The 10,013-nt window shown below is 54.9% G+C and overlaps 4 protein-coding genes across 4 annotated transcripts in view; 2 read left to right on the top strand and 2 right to left on the bottom strand.

The window, feature by feature from the left end:
* GUITHDRAFT_119524 (hypothetical protein) overlaps nt 1–1,852 on the top strand; it is a gene marked incomplete at both ends in the record, with an annotated part of 8,142 nt that extends 6,290 nt beyond the window's left edge. Inside the window, 7 exons of the mRNA XM_005821214.1 lie at nt 168–203; nt 256–348; nt 456–529; nt 583–635; nt 1,335–1,368; nt 1,670–1,721; nt 1,775–1,852. Of these exons, the coding sequence (XP_005821271.1) occupies nt 168–203; nt 256–348; nt 456–529; nt 583–635; nt 1,335–1,368; nt 1,670–1,721; nt 1,775–1,852 (420 nt within the window). The remainder of the gene's footprint in view (nt 1–167; nt 204–255; nt 349–455; nt 530–582; nt 636–1,334; nt 1,369–1,669; nt 1,722–1,774) is intronic.
* Nucleotides 1,853–2,172: 320 nt separating this feature from the next.
* Nucleotides 2,173–3,510, bottom strand: GUITHDRAFT_147326 (hypothetical protein; the record flags this gene model as incomplete). Its single annotated transcript, XM_005821213.1, has 2 exons — nt 2,173–2,803; nt 2,978–3,510. The coding sequence occupies 2 exons, from the start codon at nt 3,508–3,510 to the stop codon at nt 2,173–2,175; spliced, it is 1,164 nt and encodes a 387-aa protein (XP_005821270.1).
* A 1,504-nt stretch (nt 3,511–5,014) lies between these two features.
* On the top strand, nt 5,015–8,232 carry GUITHDRAFT_166253 (hypothetical protein; the record flags this gene model as incomplete). The annotated part of the gene is made up of 3 exons (XM_005821212.1): nt 5,015–5,957; nt 7,507–7,580; nt 7,654–8,232. 3 exons carry the CDS (start codon nt 5,015–5,017, stop codon nt 8,053–8,055), a joined length of 1,419 nt encoding a protein of 472 aa, XP_005821269.1. The 3' UTR covers nt 8,056–8,232.
* Nucleotides 8,233–8,486: 254 nt separating this feature from the next.
* On the bottom strand, nt 8,487–9,224 carry GUITHDRAFT_147324 (hypothetical protein; the record flags this gene model as incomplete). Its single annotated transcript, XM_005821211.1, has 4 exons — nt 8,487–8,555; nt 8,616–8,699; nt 8,746–9,078; nt 9,138–9,224. 4 exons carry the CDS (start codon nt 9,222–9,224, stop codon nt 8,487–8,489), a joined length of 573 nt encoding a protein of 190 aa, XP_005821268.1.
* Between the last annotated feature and the right edge of the window lie 789 nt (nt 9,225–10,013).

Genomic DNA, 10,013 nt, shown 5'->3' with positions numbered 1-10,013 from the left:
ACTCTCACCCTCATCCTCCCACCCCCACACGCCAACCTCCGTCACCTCCTCCTCCTCCTCACTATCACCTCCTTCGCCGATCTCCTCCTCCTCCTCCTCCTCCTCCTCCTCCTCCTCCTCCTCCTCCTCCTCCTCCTCCTCCTCCTCCTCTTGACCTCTCTCAGCAGTGTGTCGGTCACTCCTTGCCAACCGCATCGAGCAAGGTCGATCGCTTGTCCTGAGCTCCCATCCCAGCTGTCCCTCACTTCAGCGCAGGCGCGAACATCCACCCTCGAGCTGGTGGAGCTGCTGGAGGAGAACGACTTGTGGATGGATTACGACGTGCTGAAGGGCATGGGAGTGCGGAAGGTCTGAGAGGGCGAGGACGAGGACGAGGACGAGGAGGGGGGAGGACGAGGACGAGGACGAGGACGAGGAGGGAGGAGGAGGAGGAGGAGTGAGTTTACTCGGATCAGGTGGAGGATCTGCTTCACATCACAGGCTCTCATCTTGACAGCATGGCACCAGTGACGGCGAACAAAGTTCGCAGGTGGGAGGATCAGGAAGAGAGTGAGAGCTTGAGGGTACGTGACTTGTCGACAGGCTGCAAGCCTTGCTAGAGCACAAGGAGGCATCTCAGGTTGTGACCTGGACAGGTGAAACGCTGTTGCTCTCTTGTCACAGATTTTCACCACCACAACCATTATCATCATCATCATCATCATCATCATCATCATCATCATCATCTCCATCATCAACATCATCTCCATCATCATCTCCATCATCATCATTATCATCATCTCCATCTCCATCTCCATCGTCGTCGTCGTCGTCCTCAACCTCCTCCTGTTCTCACCCTCACCTTCTTCGCTTGGCGTCTCATCATTGTATTGCTTCTCTCACCTCCCTCCCGCTTCTACTCCCGCAGCCGATCAGCGGACTCCTCATCCCCTTCCCACGCCAGATGTCGCAGCCAACAGGAGCAGCTTGCTTCCTTCAGAGCTCTTCTCCCTGCAGGACAGACAGACAGGCAACGCAGGTCTACCCCTCGACCCCCATCACCATCACTATGCTCCTCCTGCTCCTCCTCCTCCCTCTCTCCCTTCCTGCTCCTCTTCCTCCCTCTCTGCTCCTCCTGCTCCTGCTTCCTCCTCCCTCCCTTTCTCCCCACTGCTCTCTCCCTCCCTGCTCGTGCTCGTGCTCCTACTCCTGCTCCTCCCTTCCTGTTCTCCTTTCCGTTCCTCCTCTTCCTTCCTGTTCCTCCTTCCCCCGTCCTTTCTCTTTTTCTTTCTCTTCTCCACCCCTGTTCTTCTTCTCTTCACTCTATTCTCTTCTCACCGTCTGTTTGCCATCAGCCCCGCACAGTTCTCGCCCCAAGAGCGCGTCCAAGTGAGTGTCATTTCCTCCCCGTATCCTCCTTCAGCTGTGATTTCCTACCTTGCCACACATTCTCTTCCTCTCTTCTCCTCTCTTCCCCGGCCCCTGCGCCCCCTCTCCCCCGCGAGCAAACAACTCTGCCTTTCTCACCTCTTGCTCCGCTCACCCCCTTCTCTTCTGTCTACCTCCCCCTACTCTCCTCCTCCTTCTTGTCCTCGTCCTGCTCCCTCCATTCGCTCCTCCTTGCTTTCCTCCTCCTCCTCCTCCTCCTCCTCCTCCTCCTCCTCCTCCTCCTCGCTCACTTTCTTCTCAGGACGGAGATGGCGGTCGAAGCGATCGGGAGGGCGCTCAAGGTTCTCGGTCAGGTGCTCCACTGCCCTCCTGCCACCTCCCTGCCCTCACCTGACCCTCCTGCTAGTCGGACAGCAACGGGGAGAACATCAGCGACGACGTTCGCTCCCGGCTGATCTCCATGCTCCTGACCCCGAAGCCCTGAGGTGGCAGTTGAAAGAAAGAGGGAGAGGACGAGCAGGAGGAGGGCGAGAGGAAAGTTTCAACTTCATCTGAGGTTTTGAGAATATTGCTGACCCGCACAAGCCCTGTTGGTAATGGACTACAAATACGAATGTGAAGTGAAACCCCCAAGAGGTCAGAGCAGGCAAGGTGTCAGCAGCACCCTACATCAAGTTTCATTCTCACTTCTGTGTTTTGTCTGAGTGAGAATTGTTCAAAGATGCACTTCAATATCACAAATCAGCTTGCATTGCATCTTGTACATCCTGCTCAAGCATGCAAGCAACACACGCTTCCTCCTCTTCACGATCGTCGGATCGCCTTTGGCAAAGGACGCCGAAGACCGAAGTTTTCAAGACGCTCAACGATCCTATCTTGGATCTCTGACTTCCAAGGGTCTTCATCATCCTCGTAGCCGTGATCGTATCCCACGTACCACAAGTTGTACGCGGGTGCTCCGTTGTTGTTCTCCAGAGGGCGATCGTTCTCCGTCAGCCGCCCAGCAGGGTAGATGTGCCCACAAACCTCGTGGTCAAGGCTGAACTCGCGCTCCGGTTCCGCCTTGTCCTTGTCCACGTCCATGATGAAGTTGTGGAGGAGGAGGCATGTGAGGATCATGTTGCAGATCAGGTTGTAGTCGTCCAACTTCAGCCGCCGCCACAGGATCGGCCATCGTCTCACCACCATCCCGAACGCTCGCTCGACAGGCGCGCGAGCGAGGGAGAGGTGATAGTTGAAGCTCAGCTCGTACTCGCTCAGCTCCGAACCCTCGATGGGCGTCAGGACACCTGATTCGCGGTCGTACTCCCCATCGCCCACAATGTACCTCCCGTCCAGCTTCTCGAGCCTCGCGTCCAGCTCCATCCCCAGCTCTCCTAGCGCCCAGGCGTCGGGGTAACAGGAGGCGCAGGGGACGACGCGGCCTACAAGGAATCTTCCAGATGCATCGGTGACGGCATGGAGTTTGAGGGCGAAGCCGCCGTTCCTCGACTTGTAGAGCTCGGCAGACTGAGCAAGCTTGCCCTCGATGGACTGCAGGTTGATCAGCATGTTGTCGACGGCCCCGATGCATCTGTCAAAGATGCCGTGCGGTGAAATCTGTGCGAACCCTTGCGATATCGCGTCCAGCTCCTCGACGTCGTCAAGGTCGGGGCGGACGATTTGCAGGGAGGGGCAGAAGAAGAAGGTTTCTATCACTTCCTTCCTCGACCTGACGAACGCTTCCTCCGTCACTTGATGGAACCAAATAATGTCCATGGTCGGCGCTCCTGCCATCCATCGCAACGTCATGGACACCTTCTCATCCACTGTTAGATCCTCAAATAATTCATCCGTGACCCCCTTGGCCGTACTCCAGCGGTAGTCGGGGAGGATCACTTCGATGAGACGATGGAAGGCCTTTCTAGACATGCGGTAGAAGACGCGGAACTGGAAGTCTGTGATCGACTGGCTCCAAGCCAACCAGTCAAAGTTCCTCTCCTCCCTCTGCTCGTCCTCCAAAGACGTATGCATGAACTTGCTCTTGCGCCTCACAGCTCTAGGAAGTACGGTGCGGCTCTGGGGGTCGTCAGAGGAAGAGCGGCTATCGTCGTCAGACGGAGGGAGAGTGGTGGGAAAGGCAAGCTTCCTCTTAGTCGCCATGTTCAACGAGTTGAAGGGACGGGGAGAGCACGAGGATCTTGAGCTAGGATGTGATGAAGGAGGAAGAACGCGTCCTGTCGCTGCGAGACTCAGGCAGCAGTCTGGCGGCAGTGGGAGGGCAGGGGAGGCGGGGGCGAACGGGCAGTTTGGCGGGAACAGCCCTAATTCAAATTTTGTCTATCGGGAAGTCACCGAGTCTGTCGGAACTCGCTCCGAGGCTCAGTCGCCCGGCCGGGCCGGGCCAATGCCGGGGCCCGGGCCCGGGAATTCGGAACTCCGGGAGTCAGATCTATCATTCACGCAAGGGGTTGAGGCCAAGTCGTGTATGGGCGTTATTGACAAGTGTATCGGTGCTCTAGATGGTATGATTGTCAGGCTTCAATGTGTTGAAGGAACACACTGTGACAGCAATTCAGGGCTGCAAGATACTTCACACGAAAGGGATTGTTCGCCTTGAACATTCAAGCTGTATGTGACGCTAATCCGGGCAGCAAGCTCTTGCCAGTGTGGTACAGCTTTGAGCATCCCGGGAGTACTCACGATAGTCTTGCATTCACCCGAGGTATGCTTAGGTTCGAACTTGAGAGCAAGTGTCCATTGCCGGAAGGCATGGACTTTCGTGATTACACAGCAACCACAATCACCTCATGCGTACTGCCCTGGTGCGGAGGATGCAGGACCTAAACCCGGTGATCTTTCGCCGTCCTCCTGTACGGTGATCGTGGTTTCCTGTCGTTTTTTGTCCGCATGGCGTGCATGCCACTTACGCTTCTGCTGTTGCAATTCAATTTCTATAATATGCCGCACGTCACTTGGCAAGTCATGTCCACGAAGTACCCGTGTCATCTTGAGGATCTGAGATACCAACAAGCTATTTGTCCGCAGAGCGACCTCTTCCTGCCTGGCCATGGACTCAATTTTCCTTTGATTGCAAGAAGGCATCGTTCACAGATCCAGTAATTTGCCGAATCCTTCGATCTTGTTCGTCGCCAGTATCCGCCCTCTCTTCCTACCTTGCCTTCCTCTGATTTGCTTCGTTTCTGAGCCTTCTTTGGCACTATAGATACAGAGTTTGGCATAGAAGCGGATCCACCAGCCTCCACGAGTAGCACTCCGAACCACGACAGAAGTTGTGTTCTAGAATCTCGTTCCCTTCACCTCTGCACATATGCGTCTGTAACTTGCTGGTCGGATCAAGAGGAACAAACAAACAGCACACACTGTGTCTCCTCTGTCGTTTGCATTCTCCACCATGATGCCTATCGTGCTGGGAAGGCGGGAAAAGTTGCCACCCCACTGAGGTCGGGCAACAAACATAACTGTAACTGTAATGTAACGGAAGGTCTGTTAGGTCCCCTCAGAGGGCATTCGTCCGTTGAACTCCAGGCTGAGGATTGAGAGGGGGGTAGGGTGGTGATTGGAGTACGAAGGGGTTATGTCAAGTACCAGCATTGTTGCAGTCAAAGGTACCCCTAGTTTGCAATAATGAGGGGGTGGGGGTTTCATGAGTGGTATACAGAGGAGAGGGGTAGGAGAGGACCGAGAGAATGGTGTGGGGGCACTTGGGGGGATCGAGGAAGGGAGTGGGGTGGGGCGAGCGGCAGGAGGAGGAGGGAAGTTCTACTACGGGAGGAAGGGTGAGACACCCTGGAACCAGGACCTGTCCTGGAGGACAGCCATCTCCTCCGATGCGGCACTGCTGAGAGCATCGAAGAGCAGGACAGCTGAAGCGATGAAGCAGCAGAGGCAGCGGAGGAGAGATGGGCTGGTGGTGGCTGGAAGGAGCATGGAGGGTTTGGCAGCATTTGTGAGTGGTGTGCTGAAGCGAGGAGGGTACGCGGTTGGGACGGTAGAGTACGTGAAGAACGGCCTGCGTATAGCAGAAGAGGAGAGGGGAGGAGTGAACTCAGATAGTGAGGAAGGGGAAGGGAAGGAAAGAGCATCGATAGAAGAAGAGGACAAGAGTGGAGGGGTAAGGCTGGACTATAGGCAGCAACGAATGGCGGAGCAGGCAGCAGCAAACAGCTCGTGCTTGGTCCTGGTGGTCACGGAGGATCTGAGCCCGGAGACCGATGAGAGTCTCCTACTATTCTACTCGCTGGCGCTGGGGAATCAGAAGCCGATCCTGGTGGTGACGTTTTCCAGCTCGGTCCAGGTCAAGTTCTCAGCTGGGACCATCTTCGGGGACAAGGTGCATCAGTTGGAGTCGGAGCTGGCCGTGGTGGACCTGAGCATGTGCGAAGTGAAAAGCATGCTCAACTATGCGCTGAGAGAGATGTGCTCTAAGAAGATACTGCTGGCCCTGGAGCGAAGGCTGAAGGTTTCTCCTGGTGGGCTGTACACAGGACAGTTCTCCTCACTTGGACAGCACCAGCTACAGGGCCAGGAGAGCGATCCAGAGTCCTCCCGTCCTTCTACAGCAACCCTGAAGGGGATGAGGACAAAGGGTGAGGATGGGAGAGATTGAGATTCAATTGCTGCTGCTCCTCCTTCATCTCTACCTCTCTGCGCCTCCTCCTTCATCTCTACCTCTCTGCTCCTCCTCCTTCATCCCTACCTCTCTGCTCCTCCTTCATCTCTACCTCTCTGCTCCTCCTCCTTCATCCCTACCTCTCTGCTGCTCCTCCTTCATCCCTACCTCTCTGCTGCTCCTCCTTCATCTCTACCTCTCTGCTCCTCCTCCTTCATCTCTACCTCTCTGCTCCTCCTTCATCTCTACCTCTCTGCTGCTCCTCCTTCATCTCTACCTCTCTGCGCCTCCTCCTTCATCTCTACCTCTCTGCTCCTCCTCCATCTCTACCTCTCTGCTCCTCCTTCATCTCTACCTCTCTGCTGCTCCTTCATCTCTACCTCTCTGCTGCTCCTCCTTCATCTCTACCTCTCTGCTCCTCCTCCATCTCTACCTCTCTGCTCCTCCTTCATCTCTACCTCTCTGCCGCTCCTCCTTCATCTCTACCTCTCTGCTCCTCCTTCATCTCTACCTCTCTGCTCCTCCTTCATCTCTACCTCTCTGCTGCTCCTTCATCTCTACCTCTCTGCTCCTCCTTCATCTCTACCTCTCTGCTCCTCCTTCATCTCTACCTCTCTGCTGCTCCTCCTTCATCTCTACCTCTCTGCTGCTCCTCCTTCATCTCTACCTCTCTGCTCCTCCTTCATCTCTACCTCTCTGCTCCTCCTTCATCTCTACCTCTCTGCTGCTCCTCCTTCATCTCTACCTCTCTGCTCCTCCTTCATCTCTACCTCTCTGCTGCTCCTTCATCTCTACCTCTCTGCTGCTCCTTCATCTCTACCTCTCTGCTCCTCCTTCATCTCTACCTCTCTGCTGCTCCTTCATCTCTACCTCTCTGCTGCTGCTGCTCCTCCTCCTTCATCTCTACCTCTCTGCTGCTCCTTCATCTCTACCTCTCTGATCCTCCTCCTTCATCTCTACCTCTCTGCTGCTCCTCCTTCATCTCTACCTCTCTGCTGCTCCTCCTTCATCTCTACCTCTCTGCTGCTCCTTCATCTCTACCTCTCTGCCGCTCCTCCTTCATCTCTACCTCTCTGCTCCTCCTTCATCTCTACCTCTCTGCGCCTCCTCCTTCATCTCTACCTCTCTGCTGCTCCTTCATCTCTACCTCTCTGCTGCTCCTTCATCTCTACCTCTCTGCTCCTCCTTCATCTCTACCTCTCTGCTGCTCCTCCTCCTTCATCTCTACCTCTCTGCTCCTTCACACCCATCACACGCCCTCTCGCTCCAGCAGCACTTCAACACATCCTGCTTCCTCCTCCCCGACCAATGCTCCTCCTTCTCCTTCTTTCACCCCCGCTCCCTCCTCTATGTGTTTCCTTGTCCCCTCTCCCTTCTCCCCCTTTTCGTCTTCTTCTCCCTCCCTTTCACTCCCTTTTCCTTCTGTTTCCTCTGCTTGCCTCTGGAACCTGCAAAAAACTTCATCAACTTCCTTTCCTGCCTCCTGCCTCCTGCCTCCTCCCTGATCTCACATGCTGGCCCTGCAGATTCTTTCCCGTCGCTGGTTCCCTCTCGCTCCTCGTCGCAGCCGCTGGAACCCTCCCGCTGGATCTCCCCTGAGGTATGAATCCTCTCCGACCCTTGCGCACCTCCCAGCAAGAGACCAGCAGGGGCTGATGGAGTTTGTGCCGCAGTCTGAGAAGCCACGAGGACAGAGCGAGCCTCAGGGAGTAGGAGCTGAGAATCAAAACAACTCCCAGAATGATCAGCACCAGCACCAGCACCAGCAAACGAAGGGCAACAAGCATCTCAGCCATATCCACCTGGTACCGACGACCCTGCACGAGTACGTGAATCGCAACAGGTCGGAGGACCGAGTGTATCCTTCAGTCTTGCAGGAAGGCTTCCTCCGGCAAGTTCCGAGGTCCACTCCCCTCCCTCCTCGCCCCTCCACCAGAGCCTCGAGCTCCACGCGCAGCCTCGAGCCGGTCAGACATGACGATCTTCCTCAGTCGAAGCTCAAGTTGGACCTGAGCAGCCTCGGGCTGGCGGGGGATGCGAGGGGGGGGAGGAGGACGAAGGCTAGAATGGAGTGATAGGGGTGTTCAAAGGGAATGACTAGAGGTCGGGGAACTCAACGAACGAGATAGGACGGAGGAGGAGGAGGAAACAAGTCTCATGACATGCTTTCATGCTTTCCGTGAGCTTTCATTTAATCTTCCTGTGCAAAACAATCTACATGATGGAAGTACCAATATACACAACAAGAGCTGGCCTGAGTTCGTGAAATAGTCCTCCGCCTCCTTTCCCTTCTCATTCCTCCATCTTCGCTAGGACGTCTCCACCTCTTCCTCCTTCTACAGACAGGGGGGGTAGACGCCCTGCTGTCCAGGAAAAAAAGTTCGTGATTCGCCGAATTTCAAAATGAACTGCAGATGAGATTGACGCTCCTGGCCTGGAACAAGTCCACGAGGCTGGAGAAGAGAGACCAGGAGGGCACAGCTCGGTATCCTACACTCCACTCCTCTTAGCGCGACTGAGACTTGCGCAAGTACCCCAGCAGCATCTTCGGAATCTTCGGAGGGTCGACAGAGCCCTGCACATCAAGGCTGTCAGCTGGGGGCGAGCAGGAGTGCAGGGAGAAGCAAAGTATCACCTTTGACTTCCCGCTCTCAGACCCGCTGCTCGCGTTCTCGCCGTAGAGATCATCTGCAGGGACGACACGAGGGGAGAGAAGAATCTGCGGAGAGGGTATCAGGCGCGCTATCACGCACTCCTTTCATCACCTTCCAGCTCGCCCCATGCATGTTCCTGGCCACATAGCCAGGGACGTGGCCGGTGTAGCCAGCAACAGGAGGGGACCAACGCTTGCTGCTCCTCGAGGTTGTGCTGCCAGGTCTCGACGTCTTGGTGCCCTCCAGTCTCTTTCCCAGCTCTAGCGAGGCCGCTACCTCCTTGGAACCAAGAGGAAGCATCTTGCGGGCGGGCGACGAGTTGTTCAGCTCGTCGACGACATTGCGCGTCGTTTGCGCCCCCTTCACCGACTGCATGAGCGACAGCCACGTGGCGCCATGAAGGTTCAGCGCGACCAGGCCTGGCACGTGACCGCTGTAGCCCGCCTGCTCCATTTGTCAGAGGAACGTGCTGGAGGTTCGCGGAATGCAAGCTCAGGGGTTACCCTTGGCTGTTGGTAGCCTTCCTTGCGCGGAGTCTCCGACGAGCTGTACTTAGACCGAAGCTCCTCCACCAGGTTGGTCTCCACCATTGCGATCTAAGTGACCTTGAACGAGTCCGTTCACTCCTTGCTCCCACTGCCACCTCCAATTTCTTTTCTTGATTTCGAGCTTCTTGTTTGTCTCTTTTCTGATGTGATCTCTTTTCTCCCTTCCTCTGCTTGACTTGCTGTATCACTACCTTCAAGGAGCCATTTCGCCGCGAGAAAAACAGCCAACGCGTTCCAACTGAAATACAGAAACATCAGTAAACGAAGACTGGAGAGGCTCGTTCAGCACATGAGAAAAGACTAAAAGCTGTGAGGACATGGGCAATAACTCAAGAAAGTGATGATATTCCAAAATTCGCTATCACACAATACATCTACACCCAATACATGTAATCAACTACACTTGGTGAAATCACGTCGGTTATCCTTGTAGCCGTATCTTGAACACGACTTCAGCTCTGATTAAGGTCTAAAGCAATCTCCTATCTGTAACAATCGAAAATTTGAAACATCCTTTGAAACATCCTTCCGAATATATGTGATGTCTTTCCAATTCCTTGCTTAGTTTGAACACATCCTCAAACAAACTGTCCTGCCGATTTCTCCTTACTGTCCTACGAGGACTAGAAATCTGTCCTAAAAGGACTTGCAATCAATTCTTCATCATTCTCCTTCAAATTTCTTTGCTATTTCGTTCTTGAAGTGTCTTGATCCACTTGTCCGCCTTTCCTACCCCTCCAGGATTTTCACATCCCACAGAAGGCTTCAGTACCTTCAGCCTCATGCATCATATTAGACTCCTAACATCCCTCCTCCTGGCTCTTTTCTGCT

The sequence above is a fragment of the Guillardia theta genome, assembly GCF_000315625.1.
Source record: "Guillardia theta CCMP2712 unplaced genomic scaffold GUITHscaffold_149, whole genome shotgun sequence".
Taxonomy (NCBI): domain Eukaryota; class Cryptophyceae; order Pyrenomonadales; family Geminigeraceae; genus Guillardia; species Guillardia theta.
The sequence above is the reverse complement of the archived record's forward strand: the minus strand, read 5'-3'. Positions and strand labels throughout refer to the sequence as shown.